Below are 20,364 nucleotides of genomic sequence, written 5' to 3'. Positions count from 1 at the left end.
ACGTGATGGTTAGACATCAGCCAGCGGAACATTAATGGGTAACTTATTTTCGCCTCAACCTTGTCATCACCGCATTAACACCCCAACCTCTCTCTTACTGTACAACCCCTCTGCGAGTCAGTCATTGAGTGTGGTTATTGAACGACAAAATTTCTACTCAACTGGACGCAGATTTCATCTGCAGGGATCAGTGGGATAAAAACTTTGAAGGGTTCGCTCAAGCCACGGCCGATTCACCTGTTGCGCTCTAACGCAAGCCGAAAGTGATCATAATCCTCTCCGCACGGTTTTCCACCGTTTCCTATCAAACACACCACAGAAAAACATTTTGTCATAAAAGGGACAACCGCGTATCCGCCGTTACCCCAACCATGTCCGGTCTCGACGTTGAAGCTCTCCTCGAGTCGACGGCTGCCCCGACGCCACAGGAACAACCCCCACGTTCTCAGGACAACGATGACCGATCCACCAAGGCTGATCACAGCAGCGAGCGTCGCGACCGCGATCGCTCGCGTGAGAACAAGGACCGCAAGCGGCGGGACCGCAGTCGCGGCGACCGACGTCGTTCGCGCGACGGAGACGGAGACGAAGAAATGAAGAGCCCGAGAAGCGAACATGGCAGTGCTAACGGAAGCCATAGAAGCAGAAAGAGGAGCAGGAGCCGCGACAGCGAGCGCCGTCGCTCTCGCCGTGATCGGGACCGTCACGGTGATGACTACCGCTCCTCCGGTGGCGACTTCTACCGCGGTGGTGGTCGGGCTCGTACCCGGTCGAGATCCCCCTATGATGACCGCTACTACCGTCCGTCGGGCCGTTCCCGTCGTGACGAGCGCGACGAGGAGCGTCGGTCTTCTCGCCGCGAGCGAGAGGGTGGTGGTCGCAGGCGCAGCCCGAGTCCGAGAAGTCGCGATCGTTCGCCAGAACTGAACGAGGACGAGCGTGATAGACGCACTATCTTTGTACAACAGCTTGCTGCTCGACTGAGGACGAAAGAGCTTATCGCCTTTTTCGAGAAGGTTGGTCCTGTCAAGGAGGCTCAGATTGTTAAGGATCGTGTCAGTGGCCGGTCCAAAGGGTAAGCTATCTCCCAGGTCCTACTCCGCGAGTGCGCCGAAAAGCTAACATTGACTCTCTATAGTGTCGGTTATGTCGAGTTTAAGAACGAAGACTCCGTTGCGCCTGCTATCCAGCTTACAGGACAGAAACTTCTAGGAATCCCCATCATCGCACAGTTGACTGAAGCGGAAAAGAACCGTCAGGCTCGCAATCCCGAAGCCAGCAGTGGCAACAACCACGCCGCCCCTTTTCACAGGTTGTACGTGGGTAACATCCATTTCAGTATCACTGAAAGTGACCTCCAGAATGTCTTCGAGCCCTTTGGCGAACTCGAGTTTGTTCAGTTGCAGAAGGATGAGACTGGTAGGAGCCGCGGTTATGGTTTCGTGCAGTAAGTCACCCATCAACGTTGCAAATACACGGTTTGCTAAATTTTTTTGTCAAGGTTCCGTGACCCCAATCAGGCTCGCGAAGCCCTCGAGAAGATGAATGGCTTTGATCTTGCTGGTCGAGCCATCCGCGTTGGCCTTGGCAACGATAAGTTCACCCCTGACTCGAACGCACAACGCACGCAGAGCCAAGGTGCAAACCAACATAACTTCCAGGGCTCGCTGTTTTCGGGTCACGGTGGACGTGGTGTTCAAGCCGGTGGTACCAACAACTTCGATCGTGCTGGAGGCCGAGATTCTGAAAAGGGAGCCGGTGCAAGTGCCCTGGATGACACAGATGTTGCCGGTGTGAACTTCAACAACTACAGTAGAGACGCATTGATGAGGAAGCTTGCAAGAACAGATGAACCTTCTGAGCCAGCTGCCGATGATCAGCAGAAAGTGCTCCGGCCTAAGACGGAAGCCAAGCCACTTCCAGTCAATGTCAACATGGCCAGCCGATGTGTCATGCTTCGCAACATGTTTGATCCCAATGAGTCAGTATGCTTTGCCTTGCTCTTTTGGCCAGTCTGCTAATACTTCATAGGGAGGAGGGCGATGCCTGGGTGAAAGAGTTGGAGGATGACGTTCGCGCTGAGTGCGAAGAGAAATATGGTCATGTCGTTCACATCTCGCTAGATCCCAACTCTCAAGGCGACATCTACCTGAAGTTCGATCGAGTTCAGGGCGGGGAGAACGCCATCAAGGGTCTCAACGGCCGCTTCTTTGGTGGCAGACAGATCACCGCCCAGCCCGTCGTCGATGCTGTCTACAGCAGTCTGTTCTCCCGAACGAAGGCCATTTAAAATCCTCTTGACGATGCCTCATCTTCCATGCATATCGACCATCGTCCAGATATGCGGGTAGGTACTTTGATCTAATAATTACACCAGGTGCAAACTTGTGACGGCAGGTCCACACTCTCATCCCCTATGAAAACTGTTGGGCTTCGCTGCGGCAATGGTGTTTGTGGCTTGGAACGACACTGCCCCTGGTAGGTGCCAGTCTCTGAACATCTTGCGTTTCTTTACAGTCATCTTTCAAGCCAGATGCTTGATGTAGAAATGATTCTGTCTCTAGGGATTTGTATATTGCGTTAGCGCCCAACAAGATCAGTAAATTCTACTTGTATCAAGTTCATGCTGTAGGTCATGTCATCCCTCAACGTGTAACAAGCGCAAGACGAGCCTCTTATCTTCCGGCTAAGGAAAAAAACTGCTTCTTACTTGTAGTATGACCAAGTCAGTACTTTTGCGCAGCGCCCAGTCTTCTCAATATGGCATGTAACTAGTCTTCATTTTCATGACATGGGTAGAAGAGAACGTCTCTTCGCTACTACGGCCTTTTCTGTGCTGGGTTGGTCCATTGCCTCCAATTGTATCAAAAGCCTGTATCATTGATTTACACCATATTGGCATATGGGGAATGCAACTGAGGGAGACTCCGGACCTTGGTCGCAGACATTGAAATTCGAGGGCGTGATGAAACTAGGCGAAGATATATCCGTCGGAATCTACATTACAGAGCCATCGGCTACCGGCATTTGAATCACATGACGAGCATGTCCGCTCAGCGTCGGGTCTAAAGCGGCAAGGAGAAGTGACTATGTACTTTCTCCATGCAGTGGTTGAAATCGAATGCAAGTCATGGAGATGTACTCGCTGGATCTTCTTTCAGGCATCGAACTTGTAAAGCGCCGGAATCTGTTACTGATAAATTGAATATCTCTATTTCCCTCGTGCAAGCCTCAATTCCCGAAGAGCCCCCAGACGTTATCCGCCCGCCCACTCGTTCCCCATCATCTTCCCTCCACCCCCCCGCGCATTCCGATCGTCCACTCATCTCTTCTTCGCTTCAATCTCTTCTCCTTACCTCCGGTGATACGTCTACAGCATTCGTCTTTGTTCTCAACCGCCAATGCTCCGTCATTCATGAGTGTGTATCCGGCCAAACGAGTCTCTGCCCGAGCCCGGGCTCTGGCCGACAGTTGTCGTAGGTTGCGCTCTTCTTTTGCCCCCAATCTTTTCTTATCTCCGAATGCCTCTCTGCACATCTTTCGAAGCTGGCGGCTCAATACCGTTGACAACATCTGCACGCACTAATATTTTCCATCCTATCAGGTCTTCTGGGGCTTTCTCGCCGTCAATATGCAAATCCATGTGTCTCCCTGACTGGATCCAAGCGACCAGAATTCCACGATTACTTTGTCACCCACCTGCCGTCGTCATCTTTACATCCCGACCCTCGAAGCCCGCTGACCCCTTTCCATAAATTGCCTCGCGCCGCGTCGGTGCCCCATACTGGCGATACATCCCATTCACCTACCACTATTCAGCCTTTGATCGACCGAGATACCACCGTCGTCCGTATCCCGCTCCGCAATGCAAAGCACCACTTTGGCGCCCACACGTCGCGAGGCCAGCGGCCGTCTAACGAGGACACATATCAGGCCGGAGTCATCGATATACCTGCCTTTGCGAAGCGCCCGCCAGCATCCCTGACGATCAAACGATTAGCGGCAGGTAATTCCGAGCCTGCACCCCGTGAAAACCGCGGTGCCGACAACGCCAGTGGAGATCCTCAAGTATTTTACTTCGGGATCTTCGACGGTCATGGCGGTGCAGAATGTAGCAACTTTTTGAAAGAAACTTTGCATGAAGCTATTCAAGATACCGCGGCCGCATTCGAGCTCCAGTCCAGTTTGCGGCGTGGATCCCAGGGGCAGATCCCCAGAGGCGCAGAGCCGTCCACTGGCGAATTGCCGATCTTCCAAAGAGGGAACTGCGAACGCGCTGCCAAGCTTGAGAAGATTCTATTGCAGAATTGGCGGACCCTCGTCGGAGGCTATTTCAAGCGGTTTGCGCCGGCTCACTTCGCGCATACGCGCAGGGAGGGTTCTTCGGGTGTTACCATCGAGGAGATCTTGGAGTATGCCTTCCTGCGTACCGATTTAGAATTCGTCTCGGCGCAGGCAGCCAAGCAGGATGATGACCCTACCCGAGTCAGCCAACCCATGTTTCAAGATGATATTTTGTACGGGCCCGAAAACGGCCCAGCGCTGAGTATAGGTGGTGCCAATCGCTTCAAGGGCGGAAGTACCGCGAGTGTGGCCCTCATTTCCACACCCACGCCAGCTCCTTTTTGGCACCCAGGAGCCCCGTCTAGTCTGCTTGTATCGCACGTCGGCGACACGCGCATCCTACTGTGCTCAACCGAAACTGGCCAAGCAATCCCCCTGACGTCTAATCACCATCCCTCGTCGCCGATAGAGGCCAGTCGACTTCGTCGCTATGCCACTAGTTTTGTTACAGATTCCTTCGGAGAGGAGCGCATGAGTGGGCTGGCCAACACGCGAGCCTTCGGGGATATGCAATCCAAGCGCATTGGCGTGTCGGCTGAGCCGGAAATTCGTCGGGTCGAGATGGGCCCGGCCGAATATTCCTTCTTGGTGTTGATGTCAGACGGCATCAGCGGCACGCTACCTGATCAGGAAGTAGTAGATATTATCAAGGAAGCCAAGACCCCAGATCAGGGAGCTCGTGATGTTGTCAGCTTCGCGACTGAAGTGACGCGCGACGGCGACAACGCTACCTGCCTTGTCGTTCGCTTAGGCGGCTGGGAACGACGACTGGAAGGAGGCTTAGGCAGCATGGGCACAAAGGAGGCGCGCGACTGGCGGCGACAGGAAGCGACCGATCCTCGGCGGTCCCGACGTTGATAAAGATGATGATGATAACCATGCTCGTAGACCTTGATAGAGCGCAGAAAGAAGATGTGGTCTTGTATATAGTTTTTTTCGATTCTGATCCGTCCGATTATTGGGTCGAGTTGGCGCAACTGGTCCAAAAGGCGGGATATTGTCTTGCTGCATCTTGTACATACACGCGCAAGTCATCATAATATCATTTGTTTTCGATTTCCTCCCTGAGCAATGTCTACGCGACTTGGTATCTTATCCCGACCGCAATGGAAGAACATATGCCCAGACCAGAATGAAGTTGCTCCCGGAGCGGAAAGGAATGTTCGTGCAGTGGCCGCAAGCAGCATCTTTAGCTTTGTATCATGAAGTACAGGAATCTCGTCCTAGGTGGTAGAATGAATGGCTGGAAAACAAAGCTCAAGATAGCTTTTCAAGAACCCCTCCTCCTTAAGGCTGGCTGAAGTTGACGGTCGCGACCGCTTATCACCGCAGCTTATCGACTGCGACCGGAGAGCCAAGTAATAACCAGAGCGGCGGACCCGACCTCATCGACCCTCTCTCCTGAACGAACAACTTTCCCCTCAACCCTCCATCCTCTCCCCACCACACTACCTTGCCCTCTTGGTGTGCCTTCTCGTTCAAGGGTGCTGCTCCATCTGAAGCTCTATCTATCTTCATCAGCACTTCAGATCGGGATCTTTTCTCGTCAAACGCAAGTATAGCAGGCGCGCGACGATAAATAGTCCGGTACGTGTGCTTCAGAGCTTTAATTCAGGAGATCAATAGATCCACGCACGAGCTTGCGGATCCATCCCCCTCGCCCTATCTTGTCGAACTTTATTGCCCTTCGTCTGGGATTCTCATCTACATTTCACTAATGCTATCTTCAAGATTTCCAGTCATTGCTCCAAGATCTTATTCTATGCCTTTCCCGCCCTCCTATTGATCGTCGTATGTACCTGGTGGAATCTCACGGAACCGAGCTCCTCTCTGTCTGACACCTTCATCCAGCGAATAGACTTACATTCAGCATTTTCCTCCACACGACAAATCTCAGATCGAAAATGAGTCCGCGCACCAGAAGCCAGAAAGCCTCCGCTGAGCTGGAAGCCACGGACCCATCACCCGCCGTCAATGGGACCCTCCAGCCTTCGTCAAAAAATGGCCCGGAAGCCGCCGCGAATGGCGAAGTACAAGAAAACGTTTTCCTATTTGCACCGAACTTGATCGGTGAGACTCTCCTACCTCCCTAGCAAAGCTTGCTTTCTGTTCTGTCTAACCCGTCTGGCTGAAACTAGGCTATGCGCGCGTGGTGTTGACAATGGCCTCGCTTTACTACATGCCCTTGCATCCGCGGACATGCTCCCTCCTCTACAGTGTCTCTTGTCTGCTGGATGCCCTGGATGGGTATGCGGCACGGTACTTCAACCAGTCGACTACCTTTGGTGCCGTGTTGGACATGGTGACGGATCGCTGCACAACGGCGTGTCTGCTGGTGTTCCTCAGCTCGGCCTGGCCCCGGTGGTCGATTGTCTTCCAGAGTCTGATTGCCTTGGATATGGCTAGTCACTACATGCACATGTACGCGACACTCAGCATGGGTGGATCCAGCCAAAGTCACAAAAAGGTCGACTCCAGCCGCAGCTGGGTCCTGTACCAGTACTACCACAGCCGGGTAATTTAGTTCCTTGCGGTCATGTTTACGTCAAGGTCAGGATACTAATGTGCGCAACAGACGGTTCTGTTCATTTGCTGCGCTCTCAATGAGCTGTTCTTCATCGGTCTCTACCTCCTGTCCTTCTCCTCGCCCACGCTCTCCCCTTCTCTTCTCCAGCACAAGGTTGGAGGCCTGGACACGACCGTTCCTCCTCCGGAGGGTTATTCCAGCCCCTGGAGTGCAGGTGCTCTTGAGCTGGCTCGTGCGAACAAGATCGACAGCTTCTGGCCTTGGGTTATCACTGGAATCTCCTTTCCGGTCATGGCTTTGAAGCAATTCATCAATGTCGTACAGCTGGTCAAAGCCAGCAAGTGGTTGGCCGAGGGTGACCTGGCCAACCGAAAGGCCCTGCGATCGGCAAAGGGCAACTGAATGGTCGGTCAACTCGGGCATCTGTGGTGCCTCCGTATGGTGCTTCTCTTCGACTCGTTCATTCCGATGCCTTCTGGCTCACTTTCTCTCCGGATGGTCTCCGGTTGGCCGGACAGTGGTCCTTGCTGGACCGGCTGTTTTATCTCTGCTTTCTTCCGTGCATGGTTCTGGTGCTCTGGTCGGGTATGTCAACTGGGGCAAATTGGCCCGGGTGTGGTCTTTCTGGTAGTTTCCTATATGTGTTGGGAGGAAATTGTGGCATATGAGTCTGTAGAGGGACTATCTTTCTCTGGACAAAAGGGTGAATGATTCTCGGCGTGTTGTTGACCTATTACCTCTACTGTTTCCGCCCCCCGCCCTCTGTTTTGTGTTTCTCGCCGTGCTTCTCATTCATACAGCTTCTTCTTCCCGTTGTCTTCTTTCGCTATTAATATTATCAACCTATTGTATTTTCTGTCCTGGTGTCCGTGTTTCACCCTCGGTCTGTTTATACCCCGGAGTAAAATTTACGACCAGCAGCTTTCGAGCTTCTAGCCGGTCTCGGCTAGCGCCGGAAATGACTCCGGTGTCGGCGCGGGGGAGGCTTTCATTTCACCCCCGCCAGATCGTATATTTATCCGCTCCTTTCTCATTCTGGCTATCTTTCTACTCTGACTCAATATCCCTTTTCCTCTTCCCGTTTCCAATTCGCCATGTCTACCTTTAACATCGTCGTTTTCGCTGGTGACCACTGCGGTCCCGAGGTAAGAGATGCCGTCCTAGTACCTCGCGCTAGGGAGCTCATAGACTGACGTATACGTGCTTGACAGGTCACCGCTGAGGCCATCAAGGTGAGCCAACCACCAATCCCGCTGGAACCGGCTTTCCAGATTCACAAGATCTACAATGGGTCTTTAAGACCGATGGTCTTCTCAACACATGCTAATTTTCGCTTCTGATAAGGTCCTTCGCGTCATTGAGAAGAAGCGTGATGATATCACCCTCAACCTTCAGGACCACCTGCTGGGCGGTGTATGTGTGATCCCCCTGACATCCTGACCATATTTGTACAGCCTCTGATCGCGAGTTTAGGCCTCCATCGACGCTACTGGCACTCCTTTGACGGATGAGGCCCTGAATGCCGCCAAGAACGCCGATGCCGTGCTTCTGGGAGCTATCGGTGGCCCTGTATGTATACCCGAGGAAGAGTCAATCTTCAAGCTGGCCATCGACTAATACACTATCTGTCACAGAAATGGGGTACTGGAGCCGTCCGTCCCGAGCAGGGTCTCCTGAAGCTCCGCAAAGAGATGGGCACCTTCGGCAACCTGCGTCCCTGCAACTTCGCCGCCCCTTCGCTGGTCGAGCACTCTCCCCTGAAGGCGGAGGTGTGCCGCGGCGTCGACTTCAACATTATCCGTGAGCTGACGGGCGGTATCTACTTCGGCGACCGCAAGGAGGACGACGGTAGCGGCTACGCCATGGACACGGAGCCCTACTCGCGCGCCGAGATCGAGCGCATCACCCGCCTCGCCGCCCACCTGGCTCTCCAGCACAACCCCCCGCTCCCCGTGTGGAGCTTGGACAAGGCCAACGTGCTAGCCACCAGCCGTCTGTGGCGCAAGACCGTCACCGAGGTCATGGCCAAGGAATTCCCCCAGCTCAAGATCGAGCACCAGCTGATCGACTCCGCCGCCATGATCATGGTCAAGAACCCCCGCCAGCTCAACGGTATTGTCGTCACCAGCAACCTGTTCGGTGACATCATCAGCGACGAGGCCAGTGTCATCCCCGGCTCGCTGGGTTTGTTGCCCAGTGCCAGTCTTAGCGGTATCCCTGATGGCAAGAGCCGTGTCAACGGTATCTACGAGCCTATCCACGGTATGTTGTACCCTCTTCTCGTCTCGTTTTTTTTTTTTCTTTTTTTTTTTCGTTCGCCTATCACTTTTTGTGTCCGCTGCTAACGAGCCCCAGGCTCCGCCCCCGACATCGCTGGAAAGGGTATCGTCAACCCCGTTGCTGCCATCCTCTCGGTGGCCATGATGATGCAGTACTCGTTCGGCCGCTTCGATGAGGCCCGCGCCATCGAGGCTGCCGTGCGCAATGTGATCGAGTCCGGTCTCCGCACCGGTGACATTGGCGGCAAGGCTACCACCAAGGAGGTCGGTGATGCTGTTGCCGCCGAGTTGGAGAAGTTGTTGTAAGAAGACATAAAAGTGTTATTGGTTTTTTTTTTTTCTTCTTTTGTTCTGCTGTATTTTGGGGGCAGTGATGCCGAATGAGATATGACCTTAAATAATACCAGAGACTCTTCAAGTTGTGTGCATTGAGGAAAGGAAAGGAAGTTCAATTAGAGAAGAATAAAGGGTATCATCTATCGAACCAACTCCAATGCGAATGCGATGCAAATGCAATTGTCCATCCTACCGGATGATCGGCTCGCCCATCCAATCCGGCTCCTCCAGGCTGGTCACCACTCCCTTGACGGCGCGTTCGGCTTCAGCCACTGCATGCTCCCGGCCAGCGCTGCCAGCTCCAAGGCCGCCCTCGGTCATCTCATCGTGCGTGCTCCCCCGCAGGGACCGACGCGCACTGTGTCGGCGCACCCGACCATCCGCCGAGGCGGACGGGGCATTAGCCAAGCGCCTGCGCTCTTCATCGCGTGCAAAGACCTGGAAGCCGCGGACATGAGTGTCCTTGCCGTTCTGATGGTTCTCGGTGACCTTCATCTGAATGACCATGGCCTTGAGCACGTTGCCCGCGTATTGGTCATTATCATCGTCGTACTCTTCGTCATCTTCCTCGTCAACCTGATCAGCCATGTACTCGCCCGCATCTTCATGCAAATCCTCGTCAGTGTCTTCGTGCTCGTGCTCGTGCTCGTCCTGATCCACCATCATCACATCATCATCATTCCCATTCCCGTCACCTAAATCCCTGCCTTTGCCCTTGTTGGCTTTTCCCGTCACCCCTGCTGCTGCTGCTGCTCCTCCTCTCCTACTAGTGATAGTACCTTTGACTCCCTTCCTCTGACTCCTGGTCCTCACCGCCCCTTTCCATCCGGACATCATCATCTTCCTCTTCCTCGTAGCTCCTGCAGCACCAGCACCCCTCCTCCTCTCCCCATACGCATGCGCATGCACCGTATTCCTCCCACCCACCCCTTCCAATTCCACATCGACCCAGCCACACGGACCCTCCCCTTCCCAGGTCGCAAACTCGACGAGATCATTGCCGCCCATGCCGGCCAGGAACACCATCTTGGTGGGCGTGTAGCTCTCATCCATCTCGAAGTCCAGGTAGACGCGGATGCGCACCACGGCGACGAGCTTGAAGAAGTGCAGGGTCAACGTGTGCGGCTGCGGGCCATCGGACTGCCAGTACTGGGTTGGGGACGGGTGGCGGAGGGCGCCGACGCCGCAACCTGGTTTGTGGGTAGAGACGGTCCATGAGGCGAGGGAGGAGATTTCGCGGAGGTTGACGGGGAGCGGGGTGGGGGATTTGTCTGTTTGAATCTGTTATTTAGCTTTGGTTTCTTGACGTAGGCTCTGAGTTGCTATACTGGAAGGCGGGTGCGGGGCCGAAGGGGTGTGTGGATAGAAACGTACCTCTCTCACCCATCATCTCCTCATCACCATCCACATCCGCGTCCGCAAGCATATCCTCATCCTCCTCCCCTTCCTCCAGCACTTCTTCGTCCTCCTCCTCATCTTCCTCAACCCCGTCATTCCCAATGACAACATCATTTTCATCATCCCCTGCAAATTCCTCGTCTTCGTCGGAAACATCCCCCGTGGGATCCTCATCCGAGAATTGACCCACCTCTCCGATCCCCCGCGGATCATGACGACGCCGCTGCCGACGGTGAGAGGGATATTGGTGGTGGTGCTGCTGCATGGAATCGTCGAGATCATCCTCCTCCTCCTCATCGTCCTCCCCCTCTTCATCCTCTTCATCCTCATGTCCCGTGCGATCATGTGGCGGATGTCCCCGATGCCGCTGGGCATCCCCGTGCCCGCGGCCGTGAACCCCTCGTCCGAACAAGGAAAACAACGCGACTTGCGCGGCCGCTGCTGCGGGGTGTTGGTGGCGCTGCTGGTGCTGCTGCTGATGTGCTTGCTGCTGCGCTTGCTGATGACTATGCAGCGGGTGGGTTGGATCGTCTATCGGGCCCGAGGAAGGATGGAGACGAGGGATGGGAAAGCCGCTGCGCGACGGCGGGGTCCGGAATTGCGAGGTCGGGGAGTCATGGTGCTGGTGAGGGGGACGAGGGTGTTGGCCAAGACGGGTGCGGTGTGTGCTGCTGCGCTGAGGTGCTGGGGGTGGTTGCTGCTGCTGCTGGCGTTGTTGGTATTGTTGATGTTGGGAATCTGTCGGGGAGGACGTGTCGGGTTGGTTGTGGTTGCGACGGAGGATATGGTGGTGGCGCGGCATGGTGGAGGGTTGTTGTTGCGCCTTGAAGCTAGGTGATAAATGCGAGTGAGTGAAAGGTGCTTAGTTTCACTGTAATGTATTCATGACTGGCTATGGCTCGCTGATAGCTGTTCTTGTTTGATTTTACGGTGCGAAGGAGGAGAAGCTGGAGCTCCTGGCGGTTTCGGGGAGACCGCGTCTAGTTATCAGTCACGTGGTTTGTGCTTATCGCTTATCGCAGTGTCTGCGATAGACAGCAAGTGTTGGTTGTTCTGGGATCTGGAGGGTGAAATTTGATGACCTTCACACGCTTCCTTGAGGGACATGATGAAATGTCTGGTAGGGTCAACTAATGCTATTTATCCGAAGCGCGTGCGTAGAGAGAAAGCCACTTTCTGCGAACCAGCTCGCATGGCACTGTAGCGTTGGTTACGGAGTTGAAGTTTCACTTGAAAACATATACTATAACACGCCAAGGCCGTGGCCCTTAGAAGAATTCTCGCTATTCAACAAAGTAGTATGATACAAAACAACTTATTACAAACGACGTAGTCTAGTGTTAGATGTCCACATAGCCAAGCTTCTCACCCATCTTGATTCGCTGCCCCTTTTCGATGGTCCAGTTCCATCCTCCTTCGCGTTTGCCCTCTTCCCAGCCGGCATCGAACGACTTGCGCGTGCCCATCGGCGCCTCAAAGACCAGCACGATCGAACTTCCCAGCTGGAAACCTCCCATCTCCTCACCTCTTTGAAGGGGATGACCTCCCAGGGTGCGACTGGCGTGACGGTATGTCGCCTCGACAAAGCCCGGGTATTGCTCGCCGCGCGCTGCGGCTTCGGCGGCCGCTTTGTCGGCAGCGGTGTCTGTGGTCAGGCTATTGGTCCGCAGCTCCGCATCAAAGTTGACCTTGATAGAGCCAACGTTGGTCGCTCCCACAGGCGTGTAGCTGAAGAAGCCCCAACGCCAACGACCCAGAAGAGCGACCCGCTCGTTCAAGGTGAACAAGCCCGGAAGATGGCGCTGCAAGTATGGCGACACCGAGAACAGTTCACCAGCGAAATGACGGCGGCTCTCCACCACCCACGGCACAGGAGAGTGGAAGCGGTGGTAGTCGCCAGGGGCCAAGTAGATCACAACATAGTACAGGGCGTGGTCGGCGGCTGCCTTCGGGGCGTACCAGGGAGTTCCATCGCCGCGGGCCAGATCAGCCTTCACCTCTTCTTCAGCACCGGCCTTGGAAGTAGTAGACGCATCCATGGAAGCCGAGCGCTTGTGTGCGCCACCGGCTTCGCCAGCGAGGAGAGTCGGCAGAGTATAGGAGATGCCGTTCATTTCGGCAAACTCCTCGTCCGCCAGCATTTTGGCTTCGTTCTTCTGGCTTGGCTCGGTCTGATGATCGGCAAAGTTCCTGTTGTGGTCCGCATGCGCAGGGGTGGCAGATCCCAGGAGGGCGTCTAAGCTATAGGTGACGCCCTTGACCTGCTCTACCTCACCCCGCTCGATAAGGCCGAATTGCAGGATCCTACCATCAGAAGGCGAGATGATAGCACGGGTATCTGGGTCCAAAGGTCGAACACCAGGCTTCAGCTGACGGTAGAAGAATGCGGCCAAGTTCGGGTAGGTGTGAAGGTCAGGTTCGGCGACCTCGTCGAGGTTGACGCCGAAAATCCAAGAGTATAATTTGAAGCCAGGAACGCGGAAATAGTAGGGTAGTTCGATTTCGTTGAAGCGACCCCAGAGGCGAGACATGGCCTTGAGCGGCAGGGTAGACATGATCTGGACCTGCCATGGTCCGCTAAGACGGTGTTTGGGACGACGGGGGCCATTTTGGAAGTCGTATGGCTCTCCAGCTGCCTCTCGTTCAGCTCGTTCCTTTTCAGCCCGCTGGGCCTTGTAGAACTGCAGCAGTCCGAGCAAGCCGATGCCCAGACCGACGGGGATGGGGTACCATTCGACTTTGGTGTTGCGGAGCGCAAAACGGAGACGGGAGCCGAAAGTGCTGCGACGAGATGGGTTTGGGTTTTCTTTGTGATTCTGTTCCTGGGACTGTTTCCAGGTCTTGGAAAAGTGACGAGCACCGGCCGGACGACGACCAGTGGCCCTCAACGACACTTCCATCAATCCAGCCCTCTCCACATGAGGGGAGACCAACACCTTCCGGCGAAGCAACGCAGAATAACTGGACAGGCACAGGGCCATAATGCGACTCTACCGAGCGAGAGTCATCCCAGAGGGGGGAAGCTATCAAACGAAGCGAGACACACGTGAAATGGCTTGTCCTTGAAAAGTAAGGTGTGAAATTAGGGATTTTCTAGTGCAGAGCAGCAGAAGCAGCAATCTTTCATTTCCTGAACGTGATCGGCAGTTGACATCTTCACCGCCCGGCAGAACAGGCCATCGCCGCCATTTGGTGCTGTGCAACATTCACCAGTTGTGTTCTCATTATCTGACAGATGTAAAGCTGCTGTTGTTGTTCACTTCGTACATTTACTTCCTTTATCATCTCTCAGTGGCTGATAAGAGCAATACTGCATTGGATACTTGTGCCAGTGCAGCAGAATCTGTTGTCTATTTTCGTGGAGTGGAGACCACTGGCATCGGGACCTGACCAGCAACTTATACTTCCACGCTGGAAGACACATTGCCGAATCATCCAGGTGCTGCTCGAGTCAATCCAGTGGCAGCTCTCCCCACGCACACTTTCTATACATCAGGAGACAGCTTGCGATTATGCGCCTTTGATTGTCTGACTGACGGACAACGCTGAGAGTTCCAGAACAGAAGATGGCCTCAACTGCAGATCTCCCCACCGCTTCGGCGGACTCCCCAGAGAGCTTCATCTTGCATGTATTGTGTCCATCATTGCCTCCACCTAATCGATACACCATTCAGGATGTGGACCCGTCATCCACTGTCGCAGCTCTCAAGGATCGAGTCACACATGCAATCCCGAGTCAGCCCTCTCCGCAAAGTCAGCGCTTGATCTATCGCGGGAGACCCCTCACGAACGATGCGGCCGTGTTGAAGGATGTGCTGGAACCGCCGAATGTAAGGGAATTTACCTCTCGTTGTCTCTACATCTTATCTGTTCATACCTGGCTAATGGGTGATCTCCGAAGGCTACCGAATACTACATACATCTTGTCCTTCCGCCGTCATCGGAGCCTCCAGCATCATGCTTCGTTGACTCGCCTGCCTCGCAATCAGCACAGCCAACTAGTGAAATGTTCCCCCGAACTACAACCACCGTTCCACATCGTTCTTCACACCCTCCGGATGATCCGTGGGAATCTTTCTCCGCAGCCGACACAGTACGCGCAAGCGCGGAAGTGGCCGAGATCGGACTGGCTCTGCGTCGAAACATTGATTCACTTCGCCGAGAGCTTGAGACGCGGGACCGAGGCAGGTCATCGGGAGGCACAACTGGCTTCTCATCCAGTCTGGACCCTGGTCTCTTGAATGCTCAGCAGCGGCCATCGCGGCCAGATCAATCGTCTTCGGGGCCTTCATCACATCCTGGCGTGTCGCGGACAATTTCATCCGAGACGCCGGCAGCCCTGAACGGTCTACCTGTCGCAGATCTCCTCGCCCATGCAACTATGACCGAAGAGACACGACTCAGCTTGCAGATTCTGACGCGCCAAGTGGAGCTGGCAGAAGCCCAACTCAACAGCGGGATTGCTCCCCCTATGGACCACATAATCCGCATGCGCAGTCATTTGTTCGCCATCCTCGATGACCAGTGCCTGAACCCTCTTGCCGAGCGCGATGGCTCAGTTGCAGGGCTCTTGGCCCGCGTTCTCAACATCTACATGCGCGCCGACCAACTCCACCAGTCGGAAGCCTTATTGCTACAATCGCAGACCGCAGCAGGTGGTGCTATTTCCGCCGCGTCCGCCTCCGGCCCGGCCGCTTATTATATGCTCAATTCCCCATCCGGCTACCAGGGTCTCCTGGTATCTCCCCAAGGGACTGATGTATTGCAAGCGACCCTCAGCAGCCTTCGCGCAATGCGCAGCCCGGACCGCACCCCCAACCCCGGAGGGAACCCCGCCCCGGTGCCCAACCTCCGCCCCAACGCGAACGCTGCCGTCATGGAGAACGTCGTCCGCCAGGCCGTGCTCAACCAGCGGGGACTCGACAACCACGCCGACCCGAACGGTCAATTGGGCTTTGCGCGGATCATGAGACGGCTGTGGCAGTTCGTCCGGCTATACTTCTTCTGCTACATGTTCACCGAACCGGGAACGTGGGCGCGGGTCCTCTTCGTGACGCTGGCCGTGCTCTTCGTCCTCTCCTCGGAAACCGGGGTGGACCAGCGCCTGTACCAGCTATTCGTGGCTCCCGTGCAGCGACACCTGGAAGGTCTGGTGCATCTGACGCCAACGGAGCCTCCCGCTCCCGCTCAAGGCCAGAGCGGCCAACGTGGTCCTGGGCCAGCCACGGGCAATCCTCGTGCAGGGCTCGCGGGAGAAATGCGCTTCCAGCTGCGGCGTGTGGAGCGATCCGTGGCTTTGTTCCTTGCGAGTCTGGTCCCCGGAGTAGGCGAACGGCAGGTTGCGGTGCGCAATGCGGCGGAAGCCGCGCAGCGCGCACGGGAGGAGGAAGAGCGCCGACAACGCGAGGAAGCGCAGCAGCAGCAGCAGCAGCAGCAGCAGCAGCAAGAGAACAATGGTGATGCAGCGGAGAGCGGACCTCACTCAACGATACCCAGGGAAGCCGAGAACTGATACAACTTAACCAATTAGTCATATTCCCCCAACCTTGCCTTTGTTTTCTCACTCCTTTGCGAAAGATTCTGTTTGCTTACAACACATAGATTCTGGATTGGCCCATGCGTTCTAGCCCGTTAGTCTGCGAATTGGACATACTGATTGCTGTGGTAGTTGTAATTTGCCTGTGCTGTGCTTCGTGTCGAACTCTTCGATTTTGACCTCGTAGATCTACTGTCAACTTAATATCCAGTATCCCGATCGCTAGCGCTCAATGAACCCACCAGGCGTATTCCCAGTATATCTGAATGTAGTACGTCTATCCATCAACATTTACAGCACTTCACTTCGACAACATCTACATTGCCTCCACCCCCTCCTTCCACCATCTCAACCCCAACCCCAACCACATATCACCACACCCCACCAATGAACCATCATAACTTCATCCCCCGCCCAATTCCCCCGTCCGCAACCGTCGTATCCAAACTCGACGTCGGCCTCGCCTCCTCCGCCGCCATCGGCCCAGTATCAAAACCTTCCTCGCCATTGAAATGCCTACAAACCGTGAAACAAAGACCGTTAGCCAACAGCAGCCCCCAACCAAAAGGAAGAAGGGAAAAGGGACAAACGAACCAGCCTCTCTCAGCCCCCTGACTCAAGAACCCACAGTCCCCATTCCGCACACAATCCCAGCCCCCAGCCACACCTTTCCCGCCGCGCCAATTCGGGACCTCCGTGCCCGGACGCAGGACCTTTGTCCCTGGTGCTAATGCCAGTGATTCCTCCGATTCCTCATTGGAGGTAGCAGCAGCAGCAGCAGCTCGACGACGAAAAGTACTCAACCCCGCCGTGAATACCAAAAAGTCCTCCGTATTGGGATCCGCCGGCATATGGCCGGTGAGCGCGCGGCCCATGGCGATCAGGGGCGCGGCGTGCGAGCAGATGAGGAGCGCTTTGCGGGTGCGAGGCTCGTGGGGCGGTTGCGCGGCCTCCAGGGCGGCGATCTCGGCGTCGACGTCGCGGATGATGGCGGCGAGGGTGGTGGCGACGCGGTTGTGGAGGTGGGAGATGGTTTCGCCGGTGGGGGAGGGGAGGAGGTGCGGGGTGGTAGTAGTAGTAGTTGTTGTTCTCGTTGCCGTTTGGGTGGTTGTTGCGGGGGGGTTTACGGTGGTGTTGGTGGTGGTGGTGGAGGAGGAGGAGGAGGGAGAGGGAGAGGGGATGTCCACTGGGCTGGGGAGAGGGAGAAGGGTTGGGAAGTGGGTGGATAGGATGGTTCGGGGGGCGGGTTGGGGGTGTTCGAAGAAGGTGGTGTGGCCGAACCATTCTCTATTACCATTATCATTGTTATTAGTATCGTTGATGATGTGGTGATGGATGGTAAGGGGTAGGGGTGTGTATAACTAGTAGTAAGGTTAAGGCGAGGATCCGCAGGTGAAATAACGCACCCCAATCCGTTCTCAATGCGCACGTCCAAGTCGGCGAGGGGTTCGATGTCGCTTTCGCTAGCTGCTGCTGCTGTCGCTGTTGTCGCAGAGCTACGATCCTCCGGGTATGTCCTCTGTTGGAGCTCCTTCAGCGCCTCCACGGAGGGCTGGATGGTCTGGAGACATCGGTAAAACGGGCTGCAGTAGATGCGAAAGGGCTTCGGGCGGAAGCTGTCGCTAGCAAGATGCGCAGCGAGCTCGTGCGATTGGCGCACACCGTGGGAGGTGAGGGTGGGATCCGCGGGGTTGCCGGTTGGTGTTGGGAATTGAGCATGGTAGGTGCCGGTTCTGTAGTCGATTGTCCAGTTCAGGCGATGCTGTACGCAGGGAAGGTTGCATCAGTAGTTGCTGGTGAGATTAGGGAGAGTCGGGTTACACACGCCATGACGGGTCAGGTAGATTGTGTCGAGAGGCATTGTGGCATGTGCAATGGCCTTAAACTTGATTGCAGATGAGGAAGGGAAAGAAAGTATAGAGGCACGAGGACTGACTGCGGGGAAAATCCTGGGGGATATCAGTAGCGCGAGCGGTCAGCGGATAGGGACACTGTTTGTAAACCTTGGTTCGAGTCTTGAGATATGAAACTACACTACGGGCCTACATGATCTACTACTCCAGCGAAGAAAAGATGAAACGATCGAAAAGTCCTCGTTGGTTGGGCGAGATCACTCTAAATCAATAGACTATCTATGGCGTTTCTGCCGGGGTATCGATTCCGAAAACTCTCCGCCAAGACAAGCAACAGAGAGCACATCCCCCGCCCACATTATCACAGATCACATTCCGATCGTTCCACATCTCGTGACGAAACTTTTTAGTAAAAGAAACCAAGGAGCTTGCCGGCAACGTGCTTGCGGCGAGCCTCCTCGTGGTCCATGATACCAGCGGAGGTGGTCAGGACGACGAAACCGAACTGACGGGAGGGAAGGAGCTGGGTGGTCCACTTCTCGAGGTCACGGAGCTGGACGGGGTAGCGGGGGTTGATGACACCGGTCTTGTTGAGGCGACCGTTGAGCTGGATAACGATCTTGCCGGAGCGGTGGTCATCGACCTCCTCGAACTCGCCAATGTAGCCTGAAAAAGACAGGTGAGTTAGTGATTTGTGGCGACGATTTAAAGGTTAGACCAAACACAGAAAAGAAATGAGTTTCGGAAACTTGTAAGATCCTCGCCGAGTTCAATATATCGGGCACTTAAAGGGCGAGCGTTGTAAGATTTGCGAAACAGACCGCCTAGTTATCAACCCGAAATTCGGTTTACTACTGTTGCACCGGCGAGGATCCAACGCATCTCCCGAGAACTCATTCCCTGACTTGTGCTCCATGACCTAGGGAGACTGAACATACCGTGCTTCTGCATGACGGACAGGAACTTGATGATGACCTTGGAGGAGGGGCGGATCAGAACCTGACGGCGACCGGCCTTCTCGGCGTTGTTGATGGCGTTAAGCGCATCGTTGAGGACGGAAGTCTTGACCATTTTGACGGTAGGATGGCGAGATTCTCAAATCGAGGGAATGCGAGAGGAAATGAGGTATCTGGATCGAGATAACTCCAACCTAGAATCCTCTCGGCACCGTTTCAGGTGCGAGGAGGATTTACCGGAGTCCAACAGTCAGCCACCAGTAGTCCTCGAGCGCAAAGAGTGCCCCTGATGCAGTCCATAAAGGGTTCTTCAGCCCGTGCCGTATGAGGAGAAGCGTATCACGCCGGTCTTCTGATCGTCTTCATTGCTGTCGGTTGCTACACCTGCAAGTAAAACACCGAAAAACCCGGGTGATTGCTTTCCCAGACTAGCTGAGAGGCTGCAGAACAGGGTGAGGCAACAGGTTGTACATACCTCGTGAAGTGTCGACGACGTCGGTTGAGAGCAAGGGAAGGGGATAGGAGCGGACGCGGCCGAGAGAAGTGAAGAAGTTTTCATGGGGTGTGCGGGTGGGCCCTAGGGCTGTCCTTCCGTGCCCTTATCATCTGCACGTGATATCCTTCTACCTTTAAGGCCTCAGGCATTCAGACTTGACTGCGGCTGTGAGTATCACGTCCCATGAAGCAAAGCTCGTCTCGTGTCACATGACCGTCCATATCGGAAACCTCGAAAGTTTGACATGTCAGACTCCAGGTGACTTCAGTAGACTTCCTGGCACTTGATGTGTTATTAGTACCAGCTTCTCAGAAACCAGATGCGTATAGTAGACATTCTTTATACCGGTAGGAAGTGATTGTGCAGTCACCTTCAACGAGGCAAAAGCAGATTTACTCTGTGCCGGTCGCTCGCTGCAAAATCCTCTGGCCACATTTGCGGGGCTCATTTACAATGGTCTAATGCATACGAATCATAGGCGATGGGTTTATCATTCTATACATGTCTTCTTGGTAGGTGAAGCGTGGAAAGGTGAATTCCGTGACAATGGGAATAGGGGTTACATGACTTCTTGGGCATACATGATAATGCTAATAGAACCTCTGTCTAATTAAGAACGGCGTGAAGGGGGACGGAAAT

General features: G+C 54.8%; 9 protein-coding genes across 9 annotated transcripts; 5 read left to right on the top strand and 4 right to left on the bottom strand.

The window, feature by feature from the left end:
* The first annotated feature begins 103 nt into the window (after window positions 1–103).
* BP01DRAFT_356357 (putative RNA splicing factor (Pad-1)) lies at window positions 104–2,609 on the top strand. Its single transcript, XM_025574935.1, has 4 exons — window positions 104–1,075; window positions 1,139–1,447; window positions 1,502–1,981; window positions 2,032–2,609. The coding sequence occupies exons 1-4, from the start codon at window positions 372–374 to the stop codon at window positions 2,288–2,290; spliced, it is 1,752 nt and encodes a 583-aa protein (XP_025431706.1). The 5' UTR covers window positions 104–371; the 3' UTR covers window positions 2,291–2,609.
* Window positions 2,610–3,133: 524 nt separating this feature from the next.
* On the top strand, window positions 3,134–5,319 carry ptcA (type 2C protein phosphatase PTC6). The gene is made up of 2 exons (XM_025574934.1): window positions 3,134–3,476; window positions 3,605–5,319. The coding sequence occupies exons 1-2, from the start codon at window positions 3,416–3,418 to the stop codon at window positions 5,200–5,202; spliced, it is 1,659 nt and encodes a 552-aa protein (XP_025431705.1). The 5' UTR covers window positions 3,134–3,415; the 3' UTR covers window positions 5,203–5,319.
* Window positions 5,320–5,754: 435 nt separating this feature from the next.
* Window positions 5,755–7,727, top strand: BP01DRAFT_356354 (CDP-diacylglycerol--inositol 3-phosphatidyltransferase). Its single transcript, XM_025574933.1, has 5 exons — window positions 5,755–5,931; window positions 6,076–6,135; window positions 6,196–6,414; window positions 6,483–6,859; window positions 6,920–7,727. The coding sequence occupies exons 3-5, from the start codon at window positions 6,249–6,251 to the stop codon at window positions 7,271–7,273; spliced, it is 897 nt and encodes a 298-aa protein (XP_025431704.1). The 5' UTR covers window positions 5,755–5,931; window positions 6,076–6,135; window positions 6,196–6,248; the 3' UTR covers window positions 7,274–7,727.
* A 38-nt stretch (window positions 7,728–7,765) lies between these two features.
* On the top strand, window positions 7,766–9,557 carry leu2A (3-isopropylmalate dehydrogenase LEU2). The gene is made up of 6 exons (XM_025574932.1): window positions 7,766–8,016; window positions 8,083–8,103; window positions 8,216–8,284; window positions 8,345–8,440; window positions 8,506–9,133; window positions 9,227–9,557. The coding sequence occupies exons 1-6, from the start codon at window positions 7,966–7,968 to the stop codon at window positions 9,454–9,456; spliced, it is 1,095 nt and encodes a 364-aa protein (XP_025431703.1). The 5' UTR covers window positions 7,766–7,965; the 3' UTR covers window positions 9,457–9,557.
* A 16-nt stretch (window positions 9,558–9,573) lies between these two features.
* Window positions 9,574–11,799, bottom strand: BP01DRAFT_391489 (anaphase promoting complex subunit DOC1). The gene is made up of 2 exons (XM_025578090.1): window positions 10,861–11,799; window positions 9,574–10,757 (listed from the first exon to the last, which is right to left on the bottom strand). Exons 1-2 carry the CDS (start codon window positions 11,684–11,686, stop codon window positions 9,676–9,678), a joined length of 1,908 nt encoding a protein of 635 aa, XP_025431702.1. The 5' UTR covers window positions 11,687–11,799; the 3' UTR covers window positions 9,574–9,675.
* Window positions 11,800–12,123: 324 nt separating this feature from the next.
* BP01DRAFT_356351 (phosphatidylserine decarboxylase 1) lies at window positions 12,124–14,233 on the bottom strand. The gene has a single exon (XM_025574931.1). It carries the CDS (start codon window positions 13,863–13,865, stop codon window positions 12,225–12,227), a length of 1,641 nt encoding a protein of 546 aa, XP_025431701.1. The 5' UTR covers window positions 13,866–14,233; the 3' UTR covers window positions 12,124–12,224.
* A 217-nt stretch (window positions 14,234–14,450) lies between these two features.
* Window positions 14,451–16,396, top strand: BP01DRAFT_382338 (uncharacterized protein; the record flags this gene model as incomplete). Its single annotated transcript, XM_025577366.1, has 2 exons — window positions 14,451–14,714; window positions 14,786–16,396. 2 exons carry the CDS (start codon window positions 14,451–14,453, stop codon window positions 16,394–16,396), a joined length of 1,875 nt encoding a protein of 624 aa, XP_025431700.1.
* Window positions 16,397–16,815: 419 nt separating this feature from the next.
* On the bottom strand, window positions 16,816–18,316 carry BP01DRAFT_423137 (phosphoglycerate mutase family protein; the record flags this gene model as incomplete). Its single annotated transcript, XM_025579612.1, has 4 exons — window positions 18,246–18,316; window positions 17,827–18,182; window positions 17,015–17,707; window positions 16,816–16,936 (listed from the first exon to the last, which is right to left on the bottom strand). Exons 1-4 carry the CDS (start codon window positions 18,279–18,281, stop codon window positions 16,816–16,818), a joined length of 1,206 nt encoding a protein of 401 aa, XP_025431699.1. The 5' UTR covers window positions 18,282–18,316.
* Window positions 18,317–18,626: 310 nt separating this feature from the next.
* On the bottom strand, window positions 18,627–19,759 carry BP01DRAFT_356348 (40S ribosomal protein uS8). Its single transcript, XM_025574930.1, has 2 exons — window positions 19,212–19,759; window positions 18,627–18,939 (listed from the first exon to the last, which is right to left on the bottom strand). The coding sequence occupies exons 1-2, from the start codon at window positions 19,342–19,344 to the stop codon at window positions 18,680–18,682; spliced, it is 393 nt and encodes a 130-aa protein (XP_025431698.1). The 5' UTR covers window positions 19,345–19,759; the 3' UTR covers window positions 18,627–18,679.
* Window positions 19,760–20,364: the final 605 nt, after the last annotated feature.

Source organism: Aspergillus saccharolyticus (genome assembly GCF_003184585.1).
Source record: "Aspergillus saccharolyticus JOP 1030-1 unplaced genomic scaffold BP01scaffold_13, whole genome shotgun sequence".
In the NCBI taxonomy this organism is placed as follows: domain Eukaryota; kingdom Fungi; phylum Ascomycota; class Eurotiomycetes; order Eurotiales; family Aspergillaceae; genus Aspergillus; species Aspergillus saccharolyticus.
Note: the sequence above shows the minus strand (reverse complement) of the source record. Positions and strands in the feature narration are given on the sequence as shown.

Excerpts from the sequence above, each read along its gene's own strand:
- BP01DRAFT_356357 (XM_025574935.1), top strand. The coding sequence starts at position 372 with ATGTCCGGTCTCGACGTTGAAGCTCTCCTCGAGTCGACGGCTGCCCCG. Across the intron at positions 1,076-1,138 it reads GTCAGTGGCCGGTCCAAAGG|TGTCGGTTATGTCGAGTTTA; the intron begins GTAAGCTATCTC and ends GACTCTCTATAG. Across the intron at positions 1,982-2,031 it reads AACATGTTTGATCCCAATGA|GGAGGAGGGCGATGCCTGGG; the intron begins GTCAGTATGCTT and ends AATACTTCATAG.
- ptcA (XM_025574934.1), top strand. The coding sequence starts at position 3,416 with ATGAGTGTGTATCCGGCCAAACGAGTCTCTGCCCGAGCCCGGGCTCTG. Across the intron at positions 3,477-3,604 it reads GGCTCTGGCCGACAGTTGTC|GTCTTCTGGGGCTTTCTCGC; the intron begins GTAGGTTGCGCT and ends CCATCCTATCAG.
- BP01DRAFT_356348 (XM_025574930.1), bottom strand. The coding sequence starts at position 19,344 with ATGGTCAAGACTTCCGTCCTCAACGATGCGCTTAACGCCATCAACAAC. Across the intron at positions 18,940-19,211 it reads GTCCGTCATGCAGAAGCACG|GCTACATTGGCGAGTTCGAG; the intron begins GTATGTTCAGTC and ends TGTCTTTTTCAG.
- leu2A (XM_025574932.1), top strand. The coding sequence starts at position 7,966 with ATGTCTACCTTTAACATCGTCGTTTTCGCTGGTGACCACTGCGGTCCC. Across the intron at positions 8,017-8,082 it reads GTGACCACTGCGGTCCCGAG|GTCACCGCTGAGGCCATCAA; the intron begins GTAAGAGATGCC and ends CGTGCTTGACAG. Across the intron at positions 8,441-8,505 it reads TGGGAGCTATCGGTGGCCCT|AAATGGGGTACTGGAGCCGT; the intron begins GTATGTATACCC and ends TATCTGTCACAG.
- BP01DRAFT_356354 (XM_025574933.1), top strand. The coding sequence starts at position 6,249 with ATGAGTCCGCGCACCAGAAGCCAGAAAGCCTCCGCTGAGCTGGAAGCC. Across the intron at positions 6,415-6,482 it reads ATTTGCACCGAACTTGATCG|GCTATGCGCGCGTGGTGTTG; the intron begins GTGAGACTCTCC and ends GGCTGAAACTAG. Across the intron at positions 6,860-6,919 it reads ACCAGTACTACCACAGCCGG|ACGGTTCTGTTCATTTGCTG; the intron begins GTAATTTAGTTC and ends TGTGCGCAACAG.
- BP01DRAFT_356351 (XM_025574931.1), bottom strand. The coding sequence starts at position 13,865 with ATGGCCCTGTGCCTGTCCAGTTATTCTGCGTTGCTTCGCCGGAAGGTG.
- BP01DRAFT_391489 (XM_025578090.1), bottom strand. The coding sequence starts at position 11,686 with ATGCCGCGCCACCACCATATCCTCCGTCGCAACCACAACCAACCCGAC. Across the intron at positions 10,758-10,860 it reads GGAGATGATGGGTGAGAGAG|ACAAATCCCCCACCCCGCTC; the intron begins GTACGTTTCTAT and ends AGATTCAAACAG.